The sequence below is a fragment of the Denticeps clupeoides genome, chromosome 8, assembly GCF_900700375.1.
Source record: "Denticeps clupeoides chromosome 8, fDenClu1.1, whole genome shotgun sequence".
In the NCBI taxonomy this organism is placed as follows: Eukaryota; Metazoa; Chordata; class Actinopteri; order Clupeiformes; family Denticipitidae; genus Denticeps; species Denticeps clupeoides.
Window position 1 is genome coordinate 23,094,906 of NC_041714.1, and position 18,823 is coordinate 23,113,728.

Below are 18,823 nucleotides of genomic sequence, written 5' to 3' on the forward strand. Positions count from 1 at the left end.
TTTTAAGTTATAAAAATTATATATCACCAAAATTATAGAGTACATGGCAGTTCTGCCATTTGAACTGCCATTACATAGGAAATGATATGGAAAGATATTTTGAATTTGTCTTTTGGGGCAGTAGACTCATAATCAGAAGGTTGACGGTTCGAATCCTGAACAGCCAAGGTGCCACTGAGGTCCCCTTGATGAAGGTCCCGTCCCCACACACTGCGCCTGTCATGGTGCCCACTGTCACCAAGGGTGAGGGCTAAATACAGAGGACACATTTCACCGTGACACCGTGTGCTGTGCTGCTACTTTTTTCACTTTCATGTGAATCGGTATCTCTACAATTATTACCACACCTGCTAATGATAAGATAATGATAAGTAATAAGAATCATCTCCCACTTTTTGTCCCGTTTGCTTGATCACAATGAGACACGTTTGCTGTTCATGCTGATCGGTTTATTCAGGCTTGTACACATCAGACTGAGAACATGTGACAACACAGCTACAAAAATGGTGGAAATCTAAAGAATCAATCAAGCCTTGTAAAAAATATTGGAGGCATCAGGACAGGTGGAGTCAGCTTCCAGCAAAGAGGGAAGGGCTTGCCTGCAGTCTGCTGTCTCAGGACAGGACCATTGCCTGGAATTCTGGGACAGAGAAGAGGAAATTCAATAGGATCACAGAAGACAATATAAGCTTGTCGTTCTCTCTCACTTTTTCTAGCAAGCTTCGGTTTATTAAAGCCGGGACACCAGGGTGTGATTCAGGACACCGCGTACGTACTGAACGGCGGATCTATTGTCAAGGAGAATAATACAATCTCCTCATGGCCCCTATTCAGTTTCACACATTTATTTGCATGCATGTGTGATTTGAGAGGTTTAGTAAAGCTCCGTCCTTACAAATGAATAAATGTGAAAGCTGAAGGTCACTCATGTAAATACGGCATTTATGAAAAGCGCTTTTGCCTCGGCTGCATTTTCCTTGCCAACTAGATCGTCTGGTAATGAAGTTCATTTAATATTGAAATAAAGTGAAAAGGCCAGTTAAACACAGGAGGAAAGACAGAGAGATTCGCACCATCTACTCCAATCCTGCCATCACTGTCATCGTCTGCAGCTGAGATGAAGGTCTTGGTCTCTTTCTCGGTAAGAACTCGAGCACCTGGAACAAAGCGCTGCAGGAAGAACCTGTGGAGGCAACGCACACACACACACACACACAATCTATATGAGACCGATCACTATCACAACAAAACACAGACACGCCCCCCCGGACCCCACCCTGCAGCCAGACTGACACCGCCCCGCCGGACGGATTTGCCCAGATCATGTTCAGATGGTGACGTGGTAAGATTGGGGGACCTGTATTATGTATGAAATCTCACCCCGTGGGATAAATCAGGGAGGGTAAAATGACAATGGCGGACACTCGATCTGTGGGCGTCCTTGTTAATTTATTCATTCTTGCTTTCACTGATTGGAACCCTGATAATTCCCCATGAAATAATCATCACTGGGGACGGAGATCTCACGTCTTGCACACACACAGATGAACAGAATCTGTGTGAGCCTGAGAACTACCACACGGGGACATGAATGGCGAAAGACGGAGACAGACACGCCCCTCCAGGGTTGTACCCCCAGCAGACCCCACCCCCCATCGCAGGAGCTCTGCCCCGCCCTTCCTGGCTTTAATGGCTTTAAGCCGGCCAGTTATATGCTCGGGTTCCGGTGAAATACGCTGCTTTTCTGGTTAATTGCCCAGATAACGTTTCTCATGACGGGCGGTATTATGTAAAAACTGTATGAAATTTCACCCCGTGGGATAAATCAGGGAAAGTAAAATGGGACAATGGCGGACACTCGATCTGTGGGCGTCTTTGTTAATTTATTCATTCTTGCTTTCACTGATTGCAGAAAGTCTAGCGAGACGCCACCAGGTCCAACGATCCCCGGAACCCTGATAATTCCCCATTAAATAATCATCACAGGGGACGGAGATCTCACGTCTTGCACACACACACACACACACACACGCGTGGATTTCCTCGCTAACGTAGAGTACGCACTTGAGCTCTGATTCCTCGATGAAGCCGCTGTTGTCGTCATCCAGGAGGCGGAATACATCCTTCACCTCCTGCGGGCTCTTCTGGCTCAGGCCACAGAGCTGGAAGAACTTCTTATAGCAGAAGGTGTCTGGATCTGCATGCAGGAGACACCGAGGCAGATATTACAGCCACTATTCTAACAACATACGATTAATAAGTCTAATGATCTGAATTGGATTCCTGAAATTGGATTTTCATGAGCTATATGCCATTCATATCTAAAACAGAATAATTTCATGTCTAATGAATATAGTATATACAAAAGGTTTGAACAAAAAAAAAATTCCTAATATGCAAGAATACTTATGAACACACAATAATGGTCAATTTATGTACATTTACAGGAAATGGTACAGCGTCCTGAAAATTCTGTCCATTTGAATAAAACACCACATAGAAGTGAAAACTGGGATGTAGATTGCATTGTGTTACACAAATCAGTGCAAAAAAAAGAAATTGCACAAATTTAGTCTTTAGTCTTTTTCTAATTTTAGTCTTTTTCTAATGTTTTAGATGCTACCAGAATATTCTTTTGATTTGTAGACTCCCAGAAACCTGCTGCTGAGGGTTTGTATGCGAATATATTCTGCTTCCGTTCATCCTGATGTTGAGGTGCGGGTGCCGTGAGGTGCACCTCACCTTCCCAGGTACAGGGGTGCAGGAACGTACCTTGGCAGTCCTTAATCGCATTATCAATGGCGTCGGCAGAAAGGATGGAGGTGAGAGACATGTTAATCCTGCAGGGGGAAGAAACACAGGAAGTTCAGTGCTGAGGCCTGACCTCACACGTAACTGTGCAAACGTCGTGATCGTGGAGGAACGAACGGCGCCGCGACTCACCGCTCTCCGCTGGACGTTCTGGGCTCCGCAGGAAGAAGAAAGGCTTCTGGTGTCAACTGTCCGTCCACAGAAACTTATATAGCGTCTGTGAAAGTGCGCGCTCAGGCTGCGGCGCTTGAGTTACCTGTACGCGGATCGGATTCTTTGTGTCAGGGCCTCTCCGGTTTCTTACCTAACTAATTAACCGGTACTATTTATATCCGCCGTGGCACACGGACACCCCCCTTATAGGCAAATTAACATACAGGTGATGCCCCATCTGCCCGTACTCTCCCTTTCCTGCTTCTCTCTCTCTCCCTCACACACACACACACACACACACACACGCAGCTGAAGTCCTGGGCTTTGCATTGAGCGCTGTGCATACCCCAATAAACACTAACGCAAGCGAACGAACTTGGGGTATTCAATAATGAATAAATGAACAGCGGCTTCCTTTAGTGTTCCGTTTCAGTACTCCGGTGCAGAATCATGGCTAATGTGACCTAATGATGAAGCGAAAGACATTAGTTTAATCAGAATGTTCCGGGCGTATTCATATGGCACTTGTCAGTAATGGAAATATGATTTTAACTAGTGAGTGATTAACCGCAGAGTGGACGACGGCGCCCAACTAAAGGATGTGTGGTGCATATCCCAAACTTTTCTCCCAGGCTTCTAAAACCTTTATATTCTTGTCCAAACGGACCATGTAATATTCATTAAGTGGACCTGGTTGTACTTTCCCGGCTGTCCTCTACCTTGCTGGTCCATCGAGGGAGCTGCTTATGATGCGTCTCCGAGGCGTCTGTCCCTGCAGCCTTACAACTTCAGAAGCGTTAAATCCCCTTCGCTTTATCACTATGTTGGGTTTTAATGCAGTTGATGTGAACCAGAAGCCCCAAACCCCACTTGCTACCATCGTGTCCCCAGGTGGACTGTCCCCGTCACTACTGTGAGGTGCTCTTGATAGGGGCGTCTGGTAAATGTCAATTTAAATAAAAACGATATTCTCGCTGCATGTGTACAAATTGGCGGCTCTACACTGTCCGTACAGTGAATGGCTGGCGCCCCGCCCCGCCCCGCCCCGCGCCCGGTGTCCCCAATGGCCGAACTAATGGATGACTTTCAGATCTCAGATCTGCAATGTGGAGCTCGTGGACGGGGTTTCCTGCGGCCGCTCACATGCAAGACCGAGAGTGAACATTGGGTTTCGGGGTCAAGCCACCTTCACTACGCCTTGGCGAAATCAGGTTTCTGGAGGCGTGGAAGGGGATACGGTGGGGAAGACACCTGGGCACTGAGATAACGGCCGGGCTTGAGGTTACACCGAGCCCGAGTATCAGGATCGGCCGACTCAGCATCGCTGATCACTTTAATGAGGTTGTTACGGGCTGCACCAGGACCGAGAGCTCGGCCCGTCCACCGCTGGTCAGGGCGCTCGATGTCTTCTGGCCGCGTCTCGGCTCGGCCCGACAACCGCTTGCCGGCAGATTGATCATTCGGCAGAAAAGGTGGCAGGTTTTTTCCGTGTCCTGGGAGAGAAAGAGGATCCAGCAGTGCAGTTTACAGTCTGAGCCTGACACCGACGAGCGAGTTGACCCATCTGTGCCTGGTAGGGTTACGCCGCGTGCTCTTTAAACAAGGTCAGCGTCCAGCCGTCCACGCACTCCCACAGTCTGACCGCAAACAGGAAGTACAGCGAGTGTGGCAGAGGTGGAACTTTCTGGAGAGCCTCCTTCTAGAATACGCTAGGCAGTCCCATGCAACAGTTCATGGCGCCATCTAGTGGTTCCCCTGCACTCATGAAAAAGGATCTTTTTAAAGTGAAGTGATTGTCACATGTGATACACAGCAGCACAGCACACGGTGCACACAGTGAAACGTGTCTTCTGCATTTAACCATCACCCTGAGTGAGCAGTGGGGACCATGACAGGCGCGCCGGTGTGTGGGGACGGTGCTCAGTGGCACCTTGGTGGATCGGGATTCTTTACTTTACTTTGCAGATTCGAACCGGCAGCCGTCTGATTACGGGGCCGCTTCCTTAACCGCTAGACCACCGCTGCCCCAGAGTTCCATTTAATAAAACCAGTTACACGACAGAACCAACAACAGAAACTGAATGTCAGTGTCTTTTATTTGCTGTGTTTGTTCAGATTTACTGGGAACAACGTGTAACAGACCAGGAGCCGTTTTAGCAAAAAGACTGAGACACAAAAGTGAAAAAAAAAGAACATTTTATTCTTTTGTCTTCGTCCGTTCACAAAAAGTGCGTCTGAGATTCTACAGGTACGAAAAGTCCGGGCATGAAAGCGGCCACGCCGAGTCCACGGCCCCCTGCCTGGAGGTGTCAGGTGGACACGAGCCGGCGGGGACCGAGGGAGACGTGTTGGTCAGTCAGGATTTAAGACTTGATCAGGGCAGCAAACTCTGAGAGCGGAAGCGGGAGATAGAAGCGGTTAAGAGGTCGGTCCTACAACGTCGTGGACCCTCCATACGGGGAACAACTCACCCTCTGCTCCGATTTTGCCGTCGCCGTCGGAGTCCCCGGCCTTGAGGAAGGCCTTGGTCTCGCTGTCAGTCAGCACTCTGGCGCTGGCGGAGAAGTTCTGCAGGAACAGCCTGGAACACAGAGGGACGGTGAAGACGACCGCACATACTGGGACATTCCGGTCAAGCTGCTCCGTACTTCAGCTCGTCCTCCTCAATGAAGCCGCTCTTGTCCTGATCGATGATGGCGAAGGCCTTCTTGACGTCATCGGCGGACTTCGAGCTGAGCCCAACCTTGGCGAAGAAGTTCTTGTAGTTGAAGGAGTCGGCAGCTGTAAGACAAGACGTGCGGACGTGAGGCTTCGCCCTTCAGTAACACAGTACGGGGCATTTCAGTCCCCTTTCGCCTCGTATCGGGGTTCTTAACCTTTACCTTGGCAGGCCTGCAGGGCTGCGGTGATGTCAGCAGCATTCAGAATTCCTGCCAGTGCCATCGTCAGCTGCAAGAAATGAAACCACAGTTACGCCAAACCAAACGGAATCACGACTACCGAGTCGCCCGGCGGCCTGGAGTCCCGTCAGCTTCAGTACGCCGGCGTCCAGCAACGAGTCCGCGCCATTCCCAGGCAAATCAAATCTCCAGCGGCTCCCGGTATTCCCACTCCTCCGCTCGGGGGGGTTGGCACTCACCTCGGTGGGTGGGGTGTCCTGGGCCGGAGTGGATTCACAATGATGAATGTGCCAACTGCAGTGGTCGCCAGCCCACCCTCCGACCTTATATACCTCCGGAGCCCCGGCACACGCGCCTTGATGTAACAGACACCGCGTGCGAGGCAATTGGCCGGGGGAAAAACGGAGCCAGTGGGCATGCATCTATTTTTATGGGCATAAACGAAGATGCATAAAAGGTGCGCGTGGACACAAGTTGTTAATATTCAACCGGGCTAATAATACACGCTGCTGATCCGGATGAAATGATGAGCGGCCGGTAAGGGGTCTGGATCCGGACCCGGTGGAACGTTGACTATTGGCCGTTCTGTTAAGCTGTCGTGCTCAGACGGAGCATCATGAACGTTTTATCCGGCCATTCGTTCTGTTTAATAGCACATTTACAGTCTGTCCCTGCTGAATTAGAGCTGATAACAGGAGGTGTTTGGCGTGTGGAGGTCACTTCTTATGGTGGGTTTTTCTAAGGGTCGTCATTTGTCATGTGGACTTTTCGCTGTTAAAAGGGCTTCGGTGGGACCAGCGGCCGGAGGGGCTGGACGTTTGTCCTCAGGTGTCGAGTGGGCTTCACCGGGATGTGTGCGGTTGACGTTTGGGTTCCTCGTCTCTCATCATCCCGGCCAACCGGTCACCTTTTTATGGCTGTGGGTCTATTTCTGAGAGCGACGAAAGGTGATCCCTTCATCGTCGTTAAAATGTTCGGACCCGTTGTGCTCCCGTTGTTTACGTGAGGTCTCCCCCACATCCCACATGAGACACGGATACATGGCAGATGACAACGTCTTTTCACTTCTAGCATCTACTAATGTGCTGTTTGCAGTCCGCTCTTTTTGCAGATGGGGGTGCTGTAATGAGTACTTGTGGCAGCAGGGGGCGATGTCGAGCTTCGACTGAGCTCCAGGCCATGCGGAGCATGTGCAGGACACCCCACCTGAAGGGACAGGTTGGTTTGACTGAGTTGGGCGCCTGATGTTGCGTAATCAGATGGCTGCCAGCTTGTGACTTTGTGGGTCAGTGGGTTGAGCTGGTTGACCTGCGGTTTCCAGGGTTGGGGTCAATTCAGGGGTCAACTCAACCAGTCCAATTCAAATAAGCAAAACATAGAATTGAACATTAACCACTGCTACATGTTGAGGACTCCAGTCACTAATAATCATTTTAATATGATTTCTGGTTTAATGACCATCCACAAAACAGTGAGTCATGTTTATTCACGTAATCTACGCACATCTCAAGCATCAAACATTCATCCTTGGCTTTCATTAATACTGTATTAAAATGTCCGACATTCGTTGTTAATTGGTTAATTAGACTTTATTAGACAATGAATAAAGTTGCAATAAACCTTCACTTTCCATGTATTTATGACAATCTAATTAAAAAAAAAAACATTAATTTGCAGACGGCCACATCCAATATTATATTTTATTTTTTATTTATTACACTGATTTGTGAAATTAGCAGGAATAATCTATAAATCATATGCTCATAATAATATGTATGCATTAACATGACTTATCAAAGAAAGAATGAATTTGATCTCAGTTCTGTTTTTTGACATTACAATTAAATTCCAATTCCATTTTCATGGAATTCGCAGGAAGCAAAATGCTGGTGAACTAGTAGGCACCACACCTGCCGATGAACCAGAAGAGCACAGAGGTTCAAACCCCACTTACTACCATCGTGTCCCTGAGCAGGACACTTAACACTGAGTGTCTCCGGGGGGGGACTGTCCTTGTAACTACTGACTGTAAGTCGCTCTGGGTACGGGCGTCTGGTAACTTCTGTAAATGTAAACTACGAATGTGTTGTCCCTGGGCACCAAGAACCACCCGGTTCTGAACCGGTCCGTTCACCCTTCTGGTCCAATCCCTCACCTACACGTTCGCCACTGCGTTCCCTCTGGACGTTCCCTCTGGACGTTCCAACTTCTGCTTAAGAACCACAACCCAGGGTTCTGTCTGAGAGCGTGATTGTGCTGAATTCCTAGTAGGAACAGGTTCTTGCAGCCAAGGAGCCTGGACCTCACACTTGCGCGTGGCAGTGGAAAAAAGTGTATTTTTATCCACGAATGTGCCATGTTCTGTAACATACATGCACAACATGACCTCAGTTCTATTTGCTTAGCCTATCAAGATTCCAGGCGCTGCTTGAGAAGTAATCCATCTTATTTAATTATAGCTCTGAAACCGGAGCCAGTGGGGTAACGATCCCCAAACCCGCCACCCCCATCTACAGGGGTCCGAGCCAAGGTCTCAGTTCCCATCATGTCACACATGGTCACAGGTGCCTATCTACCCCAATGTTGAATGCAGCCACGAAGGAAGTGGAACCAGCGTTAAAAGGAGCCAGACAAGTTTACTCCAAATGTGAATTTATTCCTCGTTCAAAAGTGCAAGAGAGATTGTACATTTGCACAAATGTGCTGGTAAACATACAGCATCACCGATCAACATGAACAATCATTTCCACGGTGTTGAACATGCGCTGTTGCCGGGGGAAGGTTTGCGGGTGTTGAATAAGTATAAAAAAATACTGTTAAACCTACAGCTGGAGAGAAGTGGGTCCATGAAATTTAAGCCTTCACAAGGGCGGCAAACTCTGCAGAGACAAAAGGAGAAAGCAGGTCAGTCTGAGACTTGCGCACCATGGGGCGTCCGGGGCAGAATGGTTTTGCTCTAACAAGGCCCCGGGGACGGTGATTGTCTGGTAATGATCGGGGCAGGTTGAAAGCTGCCTGGCTTTCATGAGAAAGAAGAGCTGTCTGTGGTGCTGACTCCTGTAAAAAGGGCATCTTTCATGTATTCAGAGTCTAGAAGAAGTCGTAAATGATCTTTTTTACAAGGTAAAGGGCCCCGTCCTAGCAGTGTCTGTATGAATGAAGATATTTCTGCATGATGTGTCCTTTTAAAATTCCATGTTGACAGCATAATAAGTAGAAGCAGCAGCTTCACGAGCCACAATCATAAAATAGCTCAATCTGCATGTAATGAATATCGGTGGAGCAGAATTGTGCTAATTCTGCCGAAACATCATGTTTGCGGGAACCCACCATCAACTCCGATCTTGCCATCTCCATCACTGTCTCCAGCTGACAGGAAGGCCTTGGTCTCAGCGTCGGTAAGTGCTCTGGCCCCGGCGGAGAAGTTCTGCAGGAACAGTCTGCAGACAGGAGCACTGGTCAGAGCCGGCGGCGCGCGAGCACCTGAGGAATGTGTGCAGCTGCCATGTTCTCTTACTTCAGCTCGTCCTCCTCAATGAAGCCGCTCTTGTCCTGGTCGATGACGAAGAAAGCCTTCTTGACCTCATCGGAGGACTTCGCGCTCAGGCCGACTGCCTTGAAGAAGCTCTTGTAGTTGAAGGACTCGGCAGCTGCGGAGCGGAACAGTATTAATAGTATTAATAATAAGGATAAGAAATCGTTTCGGGTGATTGTTAGAATGCCGATGGACTTTTCTGTCGCCAGGCAACGGTACTTTATCCATCCACTGATCCAAAACGATTCATTTACCTTCACAAGCCTTGATGGCTGCAGCTACATCAGCATCGTTCAGAATTCCAGCAAATGCCATCTTTGACTGACCTGAAAAGAGAGCGAGATGCATTTGAGAAACCCCACGACCCCGCGGTCCTGTGAGACCTCCGATAACCGAGCGCTACTGAAGGTCCGAAGGTTTCGGCCTGTCCTGCGTTCTGAGCTATTCTTTAAGAGAAAAAAGCTCCTATCCTGCCACGATTCTACCACCAATTAATATCATCCACCGCGGTCAGAAGGGAAAAAAGCGCATTGTGAGCCTGTAGGTCCAGACGTCCAAGCCGCAGGCCCGGCTCCTTCCCAGACGTTTATTCCATGCGGGAGGAATCCCGGCAGAAGCAGCACTCACCTTGAGCTCTGCCTGCGACTGACTGGCTAAGATGCGCAAACCCTGCGGACCCCCGCAGCCCCGCTGCTTATATAGGCAGCACCCGGGACTGTAACTTATACCATATGCTTAGGTTGGGTTTAGTTTCGAAAAAATGTGTCTACTAGTCATATTGTGCTATTTTTATCCTTTCGGACGGGAAAGTGAAATTGTAGAGGGCCGCGGCCCGTACAGCGGGGTCTGTGGGCAGGCGGCGGGACGCGGCGCGGTGAGGCGCGGTGAGGCGCGGGAACTGGGTGCTTTTAGCGGGAATCGGTGAGCAGGCTTTCCACCTGTGATTGTGGGTTATAATAACGAATTATGGACTGTCATCATTTATAATATGCAGTTCAATATTCAATAATATGGATGTGAATACAAGTTATGAAGTATAAATGCAATATAACGCGATATGCATGTGAAAAGTGACATGCATTTAACAGTATCTGGTTATGGAACTAACCCTGTTTTACATTCTGCCGGATCAGCAGGCCGGATCCTGCGGGGCTTGTTGGGGGGTCGGGGGTCAACCGTACGAATAAACCAGAGCAGGCTGAAGAAGCCAGGATGTCGGTGACGAGCATCCGGCCTCAGTCCCCGCGGAGCACAGGTGCGAGGCCACATTGTCCAGAAGCTCCGGTGTCTGTCCTCACTGTGCCGGCTGGCTCCTCGGCGGACAGACGTCCATTCGTGAGTGTCCAGTGAGGACGTTCGTGTCCTTTACTGATGACCTGGCACCGGGTTCTTGCTGACCTGGCGGTGAGGGGATTACTACCAGTCTGCAGCGTAACCAGCGGCCACAGAACTCGGATGCCAAACAGGCCAGATACGCTCGTTTTTTCCCCCACAGTGCTGTGCAAAGGTTGGATTTGTGTAGGACAGGGGACAAAGTGGCCAACCTGGGTGTCCAGGGGTCACCATGTCCAGACATGACTGGAACAAACTCTAGTTTTTACATTCTTTACAGTTCAGGCTAAAAAGAACAACTCAGGTGAGCCTTGCATCATATCAACACCGCACACACACACACACACACACACTGGCACACACACTTGTTTCCTGGGCAGGACGGCCTCCTGCGTGCATCCTGTCCACCTCCTGTCCTGTTTGCAGGAAGGCCAGACTTCCTGTGTTCTCTCGCCTGCAGGAGAAGAAGTGAGGGATCCCGGCCCTGCTCGTCACGGTAATCTTTTTCATTCGTTTACGGTGACTTTATTACGAGTATCGGGTGTCACAAGGTGCCATATAAGACTGATTACCTTGTTACAGTGACACCTGTTGTGACAGGACAACTGGCAAACCCGGACACAAGGTCACGGGCACCCAAGGCTGGCAGACCTGGAGCGTGAAGACCGCCACTGTTCACGTGAGCGACAGAACTGGTCCCTGGAGGTCTGGTCTGATCATGTGGACCTCATTAGGGGACGATCCTGCATTCGTGTGACACGTACAAGCCCTACAGGAATCTGGCTTCCCTGATGCCAGATAGCGTCTGAGGAACATGACGAAGAATCCCAAGTATGGCATTCGACAAAACACAGGCCTGCACAATGTCGGGCAGATGGTTTTAATGTTGTGGACGAGTGAAGCCACAGTTTCTGCAGTGACGGTGGTTCTCCAGCTGGTGGGTGGGTGATAATTGTCCCGCTCATGCACGCACCTTGCTCCGTGACAGAGGAAGTGCTCGCTTGTTTATGCCGGGGTCTGCAGGGGGGACACCTGCTCGGATTTATTACATCATTTGAAGAGATAACTGTCCGCCCGCACGCCCCTCCGGAGGATCGAGCCGCAGTTGCTGAAGCTGATAAATCAGTTTCATTGCAGCTGTCGCAGCGTTTGATTGGCAGCTCGCTCATATGTAGACTGTAGAGGTTCTCCAGACTGGGGCTGGGACCAGAAGGACCATGTAGGAATGTTGGATGTTTGATCACCTGGAATATCTGCACAATGCTGTCACCGAGCTATTAGTGAAATGTAATACATTTACACTTAAGGGCATGTAAAATGAGTGTGTGTGTGTGTGTGTGTGTGTGTGTCTGGCAGCGACAAGCCCTCCTGGCTTCAGTTACACCTCTGGCTATTTGCAGTGGGACAGCTGTGCTGGTGACACAACTCCGCCCGCATGCAGGTCAGCCAGTCGGAGGGAGAGGTGCACGTATGTGTAGGTGTGCATCCACAGGATGGCGCTCTACCAGGTGTGTGAAGTGTGCACCCGGCGCCACGGTTGCGTGCTTATTTCTGACCGTGTGTGTGTGTGTGTGTGCACTTCACAGCACAACGCTGAGAGATAGCCGCGGTGGGAAAGCCCTCAGAGCAGCAGGACGATGGTTTGGGAGGTGGGCGGGGTTTCTGGCGGAGATGAGCTCATGTCATTCCCAGCTACTGCTCCAGAACTCCGCCCACCGCGCCCGGCAGCAGCTGTCTTCACACTTTCAAGATCTCCCCGTCTCTCCCCGTCTCCCCTCCCATAACAGGGTCTTTCCTTTTGGCTGCGTGACCATGTGGACGTTCAAATGATGATTTCATGTTAACAACAAGAATGACAACAACTTTATTGCTATAATAATAACAGCATTAATGAGTTCATAGCTTTTGAATATTACCGTTCACTTCCATGAATAGAGCAGAGGTCTATATTTACCTCCACAATAGGGAAAGGATGAACTAAGTGGACCAGATTAAATCCACTTACACCACATTATCACATCATGGTTGAAAGTATTATTGTTAAAAATACTTTCACTAGTGCTGCATGAGCGAGAAATCCAGAGTGAATACTTTTAAGATGAACTTGTCCTACATACAGCTTCAACTGATTCAATTGGTCCAACCATTTAATCAAAAGTTGACCCATCCAGGAGGAAAATACTGATACTAAATTCAAACCTGGGCCACCTGAGCCAAGGACGAGTGACATGACCACCAGGAAATGGGGTATTTAAAATAAAACGAGTTGATAGGAATGATTTAACCAGAAAATAAGTTTTCAGACAGAAGTAATGGTAGATGGTCTTCGTTTCAGTAGCAATCTTCAAAAACAACGGTGCTACATCTACATGGCATCATACAAATCTTATCCCTTCTTTGCTGTTCCCATTTTTTGGGGTCTAGCGGTTAAGGAAGCGGCCCCGTAATTAGAAGGTGCCACCGAGGTCCCCTTGATGAAGGTCCCGTCCCCACACGCTACTCCCCGGGCGCCTGTCATGGTGCCGACTGCTCACCTAGGGTGATGGTTAAATACAGAGGACACGTTTCACCGTGTCACCGTGTGCTGTGCTGCAGTGAACGCTGTCTTTGCACTAACACAGAATCACCAGAGAAAATGCTTCTGTCAGCGAAGTGAGAGTTCAGAGGTCGCGGGTCAAAGTCCTGCCTATCAACACGTTGAGGGAACTCGTGCTTTACATGATCTTGGGGTCCAGTGTCCAGTCCTTAATGACGAGACCATTGTGCAGATTTTACCAGATGCACCGTGCTGATTAAATCTCTGGACGCCTCACTCTTGTGCAGGAGGACATTTTTGGGGACGGCTGTGTTCGGTATGTTTGTGGAGCGTTGAGTTTGGGCTTCAGCGTCCCACAGCAACCTGAGCTGCGGCACGGCGTTCGCCGGCAGCCCTACTGACAGGGCGCGTTTATTTCTGGACGCTGTGACACAGCGCGGCGCGGCGCGGGTATAAACATGCCTGCCCATGTAAGGCTCCTGCTGGCGGACGTGGCCTGCTGCCCCGCCCTGCCTCGGGGTGGCGCTGTTTCATTCCTTTCATTCTAATCAGGGCTGGTTTTATAACAGATATTCTGCAGTAAATATATAGAAAATATCCAGTAAGGTGCAGCACAGCACACGGTGTCACAGTGAAACCTGTCCTCCGTATTTAACCCCATGACAGGGGCCCGGGTAGCAGTGTGTGGGGACGGTACCTTCATCAAGGGGACCTCGGGGGCACCTTCGGGATTCGAACCGGCAACCTTCCGATTACGGGTCTGCTTCCTTAACCATTGGTCAGTCTCAAGGGACCAGTTCTGTCCCTTTCATCCATGGCACTTTCAGGGGCAACACTCCATGATGTCTGAAATAGAAAACAATCCCAACATATAAATCTGACAATCAGATTAAAAATGAGATTACGGTAATTACATCACACAGTAAATAATATGTTTGAACGGCCTCAGGCATCAGGAAAGTATGTGCGCTCTCAAACAGCATTAAAAGGTTTTGGTGATCGGCCCTAAACAGACATAAACGCTTCTCGAAAAGGTCCAAAAAGAAGCGAAACGTCCACACAGCGATCACCTCCAGAAAGCAGGCACCAGTAGGAGCACTTTTTTCACCCCAACTGGCATGTTATATTATAATTATCACTATAATCTAACATGCAAATATAAGGAAAACTAGAAATGCTGCATAAAATGTGAATAAGAGGAGGCATATAAGTACAATATGCAGAGAACATGTACCACAGTGCAGGATCGCAGAGGCCCAGTACACCGAACCGGGTCGGGTTTCGAAATGTTTATTTTTCTGTTTTTGCTGCTCTGGAATCCGATTTATGAGTTTAATGTCCCCAGCGAGGTCACCAGCAAGGACGGAAACATAATGTACCTCCTGTTTCAGCACCTTGGTGACTTTTACAAGCCGAGGGTTTCACTTTTCCTTTAGCTCTGATCTACTGTACTCTAATATAAGTGCTGTCCAGACGTGTCCAAAAAAGGCTGCGGCGGCTGCTACCCTCTTCACCCCTTTTCCCAGAGTGCCTTGGGTGTGTGGGGCAAGGATAGCATGTGCAACACCGGCCCTGTGACTCAGAATAAGTCCCGAGGCTTCCAATTACACAGCTCCCACAGATTGCTGGGTGTCACTTGTCGTCTCACCCAGGAAAGTGAGGATTCGGCATGTCTTCTGTAAAACGATCGCTTTTGCATTCAGCTTTTTTTTTTTTTTTACAACTCAATTGGTGGCCACGGCCGTGGCAACACTAACCAAACACCCCTTTTTTGGCAGCCAACTGATTGGTTGTGTGGCCATTGGTTCGGGAGTGCTGCAGCTCAAGAAGCCCCTCCCCTTTCGATGTATGGCAGGGCAGGAGGCGGGGCCAAGAGGACCAAAATAGCGCGCAGCCTCCAGGGTTTATGGGCCGATAAATGTTTCAGGATCAATTCACTGGTAGTCAAGCGTTGAGATCTGGATCCAGGCTTTAGTCTGCAGTGTTGGACATGAATGACTTGTTACCTGTTTAATTTGCACCAGTTTAAAAGTACACGTCTCCCAAAAATATTGAGTATTAATATGTGACGGAACGTCCACTTAAAGGGACAGCGTGGTAAAAATGCACGCGTAGTTCCACACTTCACCCTCCATCTCGTATTCTACACGTTAACGACTCTCCCAACCACGTTCCTCCCAGCCATGTTCCTCCCAGCCATGTTCCTCCCAGCCATCTTCCTCCCAGCCATGTTCCCCCAGCCATGTTCCTCTCAGCCATGTTCCCCCAGCCATCTTCCTCTCAGCCATCTTCCTCCCAGCCATGTTCCCCCAGCCATGTTCCTCTCAGCCATCTTCCTCCCACATTTACATTTACATTTACGGCATTTGGCAGACGCCCTTATCCAGAGCGACTTACAACGTGCTTTCAAGTTACCATCGATGAAGAGATCAATTCCGGTTCACTAGGACCCCAACTATGAATACATCTATTTAATTCACTCTGTTGTAGATTCTGTACACAAAGTTTGACAAGAAAATTACAATTTAATCTAAATATTCTTTAAAGAGGAAGGTCTTGAGCTGTCGTTTGAAGGTGCTCAGTGACTGAGCTGTTCTGACCTCGAGGGGAAGTTCATTCCACCACCGAGGGGCCAAGACGGAGAAGAGTCTAGATGAATGTTTTCCTTTTACCTTCAGAGATGGAGGGACCAGGCGAGCAGTACTGGAGGCTCGGAGTATACCAGGTGCAGTGTGAGGTGTAATAAGGGTTGTGAGGTAGGATGGTGCTGCTCCATGTTTGGCTTTGTAGGCCAGCATCAGTATTTTGAACCTGATGCGTGCAGCTACTGGGAGCCAGTGAAGGGAACGTAGCAGAGGGGTGGTATGGGAGAATTTGGGAAGGTTGAAGATCAGTCGTGCTGCTGCATTTTGTATGAGTTGTAGAGGTCGGATGGTATATAGAGGTAGACCAGCTAGAAGGGAGTTGCAGTAGTCCAGTCGTGAGATTACTAAGGACTGAACCAGTAGTTGGGTGGCCTGGGTTGACAGGTAAGGGCGGATTCGTCTGATATTGTAGAGAAGGAATCTACATGAGCGGGAAAGATTGCTGATGTGAGTTGAGAAGGAGAGTTGGTTGTCTATTGTTACGCCAAGGTTGCGGGCTGTTGCAGAAGGAGAGAGCTGTGAGTTGTCCAGGTAAATAGCAAGATCCTGATGTGGTGAAGAATCTGCTGGAATGAATATTAGTTCAGTTTTGGTGGGATTGAGTTGGAGGTGATGGGCTGCCATCCAAGACGAGATGTCTGTTAGACATGCAGAGATTTTGGAAGCAGCATGTAGATCAGAGGGAGGAAAGGAGAAGAGGAGTTGTGTGTCGTCAGCATAGCAGTGGTAGGATAATCCATGTGAGGAAATGACCTCACCAAGTGATCTCGTGTAGAGGGAGAAAGGAGAGGACCTAGCACCGAGCCTTGAGGGACACCAGTGGAGAGTCTACGTGAGGTAGAGGTGGATCCTTTCCAAGTCACTTGGTAAGATCGCTCATCAAGGTAGGAAGCAAACCACTGCCATGCTGAGCCCCGAATTCCAAGCCTCTTCAGGATTGCCAAGAGAGTCTTGTGGTTAACGGTGTCAAATGCAGCAGATAGGTCAAGGAGAATAAGAACTGATGACAGTTTTGCCAATCTGGCTGCATGTAGCTGCTCGGTAACCGCCAAAAGGGCAGTCTCGGTGGAATGAGCTGTTCTGAAGCCAGACTGGTTAGGATCCAGGAGGTTGTTCTGTGATAAATGGAGTGATAGCTGGTTGTAGACACAGCGCTCAAGGATTTTGGATAGAAACGAGAGGAGGGAAACTGGTCTGTAATTGTTAATGTCTGTAGGACATTAACAGCCAGCCATGCCATGTTCCCAGCCATGTTCCCCCAGCCATGTTCCTCTCAGCCATCTTCCTCCCAGCCATGTTCCCCCAGCCATGTTCCCCCAGCCATGTTCCCCAGCCATCTTCCTCTCAGCCATCTTCCTCCCAGCCATGTTCCCCCAGCCATGTTCCTCCCAGCGACGTTCCTCCCAGCCATGTTCCTCTCAGCCATCTTCCTCCCAGCCATGTTCCCCCAGCCATGTTCCTCTCAGCCATGTTCCTCCCAGCCACGTTCCTCTCAGCCATCTTCCTCCCAGCCATCTTCCTCCCAGCCATGTTCCCCCAGCCATGTTCCCCCAGCCATGTTCCCCCCAGCCATGTTCCTCTCAGCCATGTTCCTCTCAGCCATCTTCCTCCCAGCCATGTTCCCCCAGCCATGTTCCCCCAGCCATGTTCCTCTCAGCCATCTTCCTCCCAGCCATGTTCCCCCAGCCATGTTCCTCCCAGCCATGTTCCTCTCAGCCATCTTCCTCCCAGCCATGTTCCCCCAGCCATGTTCCTCCCAGCCATGTTCCTCTCAGCCATCTTCCTCCCAGCCATGTTCCCCCAGCCATGTTCCCCCAGCCATGTTCCCCCAGCCATGTTCCCCCAGCCATGTTCCCCTCAGCCATGTTCCTCTCAGCCATCTTCCTCCCAGCCATGTTCCCCCAGCCATGTTCCCCCAGCCATGTTCCTCTCAGCCATCTTCCTCCCAGCCATGTTCCCCCAGCCATGTTCCTCCCAGCCATGTTCCTCTCAGCCATCTTCCTCCCAGCCATGTTCCCCCAGCCATGTTCCTCCCAGCCATGTTCCTCTCAGCCATCTTCCTCCCAGCCATGTTCCCCCAGCCATGTTCCCCCAGCCATGTTCCTCTCAGCCATCTTCCTCCCAGCCAGGTTCCTCCCAGCCACGTTCCTCCCAGGAGCAAAATCCCGGTGTTGAATGTGTGAGCTCAGGCCAACTCCAGCATCTGTGATTTTGTTGCTGGTGGAGAACAAGCCTCGGCTCCATCTGCCAGGGAGACCTGGAGGCCGTAACTCTTCTCTTCAGACGGATTGGCAGGCCGTGAAGTGGCCCTCAGGATTCCCGAGCATTCCCGGGCCGCCAGCGGAGGGCGCCGCTGCTCTTCACCGGAGGACTCCGACTGAAACCGTATCCGTGTGTATTTATTTAGTTCTTTCAACCGTTTTAGCTTAAACCGCCGCTGTAAAAACTTCACTCGAACCGCCAAACTGACCAATCAGCAGCAGAGACAATAAATAAACAACCCCGCCCGGTGTTGAATAAAGAGTTTAACGGGGCGGGGACGGTACGCGCAGCAAACATCATTTACAGGAAGTTCTGAGGAGACAATACGGATTATTCATACGACGCACAGATCAGGTTATCAGCAGACGCTGCTCCTGAACACAACTTCTCGGGGGTTTTACATGACAGTTGTCTCTGTGTGTGTGTTTGTGTGTGTGTGTACACAGAGGGTGTGTGTGTTTGTGCCCACAGGACGCCTGACAGTCCACAGAAGGGTGTCTCCTGCTCTACAAGCACCTGTCCCACACACACACCACACACACACACACCATACACACACTCACCAATCACACTACACACATTCACACACTCACCATACACATACTACACACATACCACACACACCATACACACACTCACCAATCACACT

General features: G+C 49.8%; 3 protein-coding genes and 1 long non-coding RNA gene across 4 annotated transcripts; 1 reads left to right on the top strand and 3 right to left on the bottom strand.

Annotated features, from left to right (window-relative positions):
- Positions 1 to 427: 427 nt before the first annotated feature.
- On the bottom strand, positions 428 to 3,115 carry LOC114795466 (parvalbumin, thymic CPV3-like). The gene is made up of 5 exons (XM_028988792.1): positions 2,944 to 3,115; positions 2,773 to 2,840; positions 2,065 to 2,197; positions 1,074 to 1,183; positions 428 to 640 (listed from the first exon to the last, which is right to left on the bottom strand). The coding sequence occupies exons 2-5, from the start codon at positions 2,831 to 2,833 to the stop codon at positions 615 to 617; spliced, it is 330 nt and encodes a 109-aa protein (XP_028844625.1). The 5' UTR covers positions 2,834 to 2,840; positions 2,944 to 3,115; the 3' UTR covers positions 428 to 614.
- Positions 3,116 to 5,143: 2,028 nt separating this feature from the next.
- Positions 5,144 to 6,289, bottom strand: LOC114795296 (parvalbumin alpha-like). The gene is made up of 5 exons (XM_028988387.1): positions 6,104 to 6,289; positions 5,847 to 5,913; positions 5,613 to 5,745; positions 5,436 to 5,545; positions 5,144 to 5,353 (listed from the first exon to the last, which is right to left on the bottom strand). Exons 1-5 carry the CDS (start codon positions 6,284 to 6,286, stop codon positions 5,328 to 5,330), a joined length of 519 nt encoding a protein of 172 aa, XP_028844220.1. The 5' UTR covers positions 6,287 to 6,289; the 3' UTR covers positions 5,144 to 5,327.
- Positions 6,290 to 8,499: 2,210 nt separating this feature from the next.
- On the bottom strand, positions 8,500 to 10,114 carry LOC114795611 (parvalbumin-2). The gene is made up of 5 exons (XM_028989116.1): positions 10,027 to 10,114; positions 9,654 to 9,725; positions 9,382 to 9,514; positions 9,195 to 9,304; positions 8,500 to 8,743 (listed from the first exon to the last, which is right to left on the bottom strand). The coding sequence occupies exons 2-5, from the start codon at positions 9,712 to 9,714 to the stop codon at positions 8,718 to 8,720; spliced, it is 330 nt and encodes a 109-aa protein (XP_028844949.1). The 5' UTR covers positions 9,715 to 9,725; positions 10,027 to 10,114; the 3' UTR covers positions 8,500 to 8,717.
- A 422-nt stretch (positions 10,115 to 10,536) lies between these two features.
- On the top strand, positions 10,537 to 12,026 carry LOC114795612 (uncharacterized). Its single transcript, XR_003750534.1, has 3 exons — positions 10,537 to 11,035; positions 11,158 to 11,227; positions 11,314 to 12,026. It is a non-coding gene; the product is annotated as an uncharacterized LOC114795612 (long non-coding RNA).
- Positions 12,027 to 18,823: the final 6,797 nt, after the last annotated feature.

Coding starts and splice junctions, on each gene's coding strand:
- LOC114795466 (XM_028988792.1), bottom strand. CDS start 2,833: ATGTCTCTCACCTCCATCCTTTCTGCCGACGCCATTGATAATGCGATT. Junction 2,198..2,772: donor TGCGATTAAGGACTGCCAAG/GTACGTTCCTGC, acceptor TCCTGCATGCAG/ATCCAGACACCTTCTGCTAT. Junction 1,184..2,064: donor ATCGAGGAATCAGAGCTCAA/GTGCGTACTCTA, acceptor TTGCCTCCACAG/GTTCTTCCTGCAGCGCTTTG.
- LOC114795296 (XM_028988387.1), bottom strand. CDS start 6,286: ATGCATGCCCACTGGCTCCGTTTTTCCCCCGGCCAATTGCCTCGCACG. Junction 5,914..6,103: donor AGGACACCCCACCCACCGAG/GTGAGTGCCAAC, acceptor CATTTCTTGCAG/CTGACGATGGCACTGGCAGG. Junction 5,746..5,846: donor AGCCCTGCAGGCCTGCCAAG/GTAAAGGTTAAG, acceptor CTTGTCTTACAG/CTGCCGACTCCTTCAACTAC.
- LOC114795611 (XM_028989116.1), bottom strand. CDS start 9,714: ATGGCATTTGCTGGAATTCTGAACGATGCTGATGTAGCTGCAGCCATC. Junction 9,515..9,653: donor AGCCATCAAGGCTTGTGAAG/GTAAATGAATCG, acceptor TCCGCTCCGCAG/CTGCCGAGTCCTTCAACTAC. Junction 9,305..9,381: donor ATTGAGGAGGACGAGCTGAA/GTAAGAGAACAT, acceptor TCCTGTCTGCAG/ACTGTTCCTGCAGAACTTCT.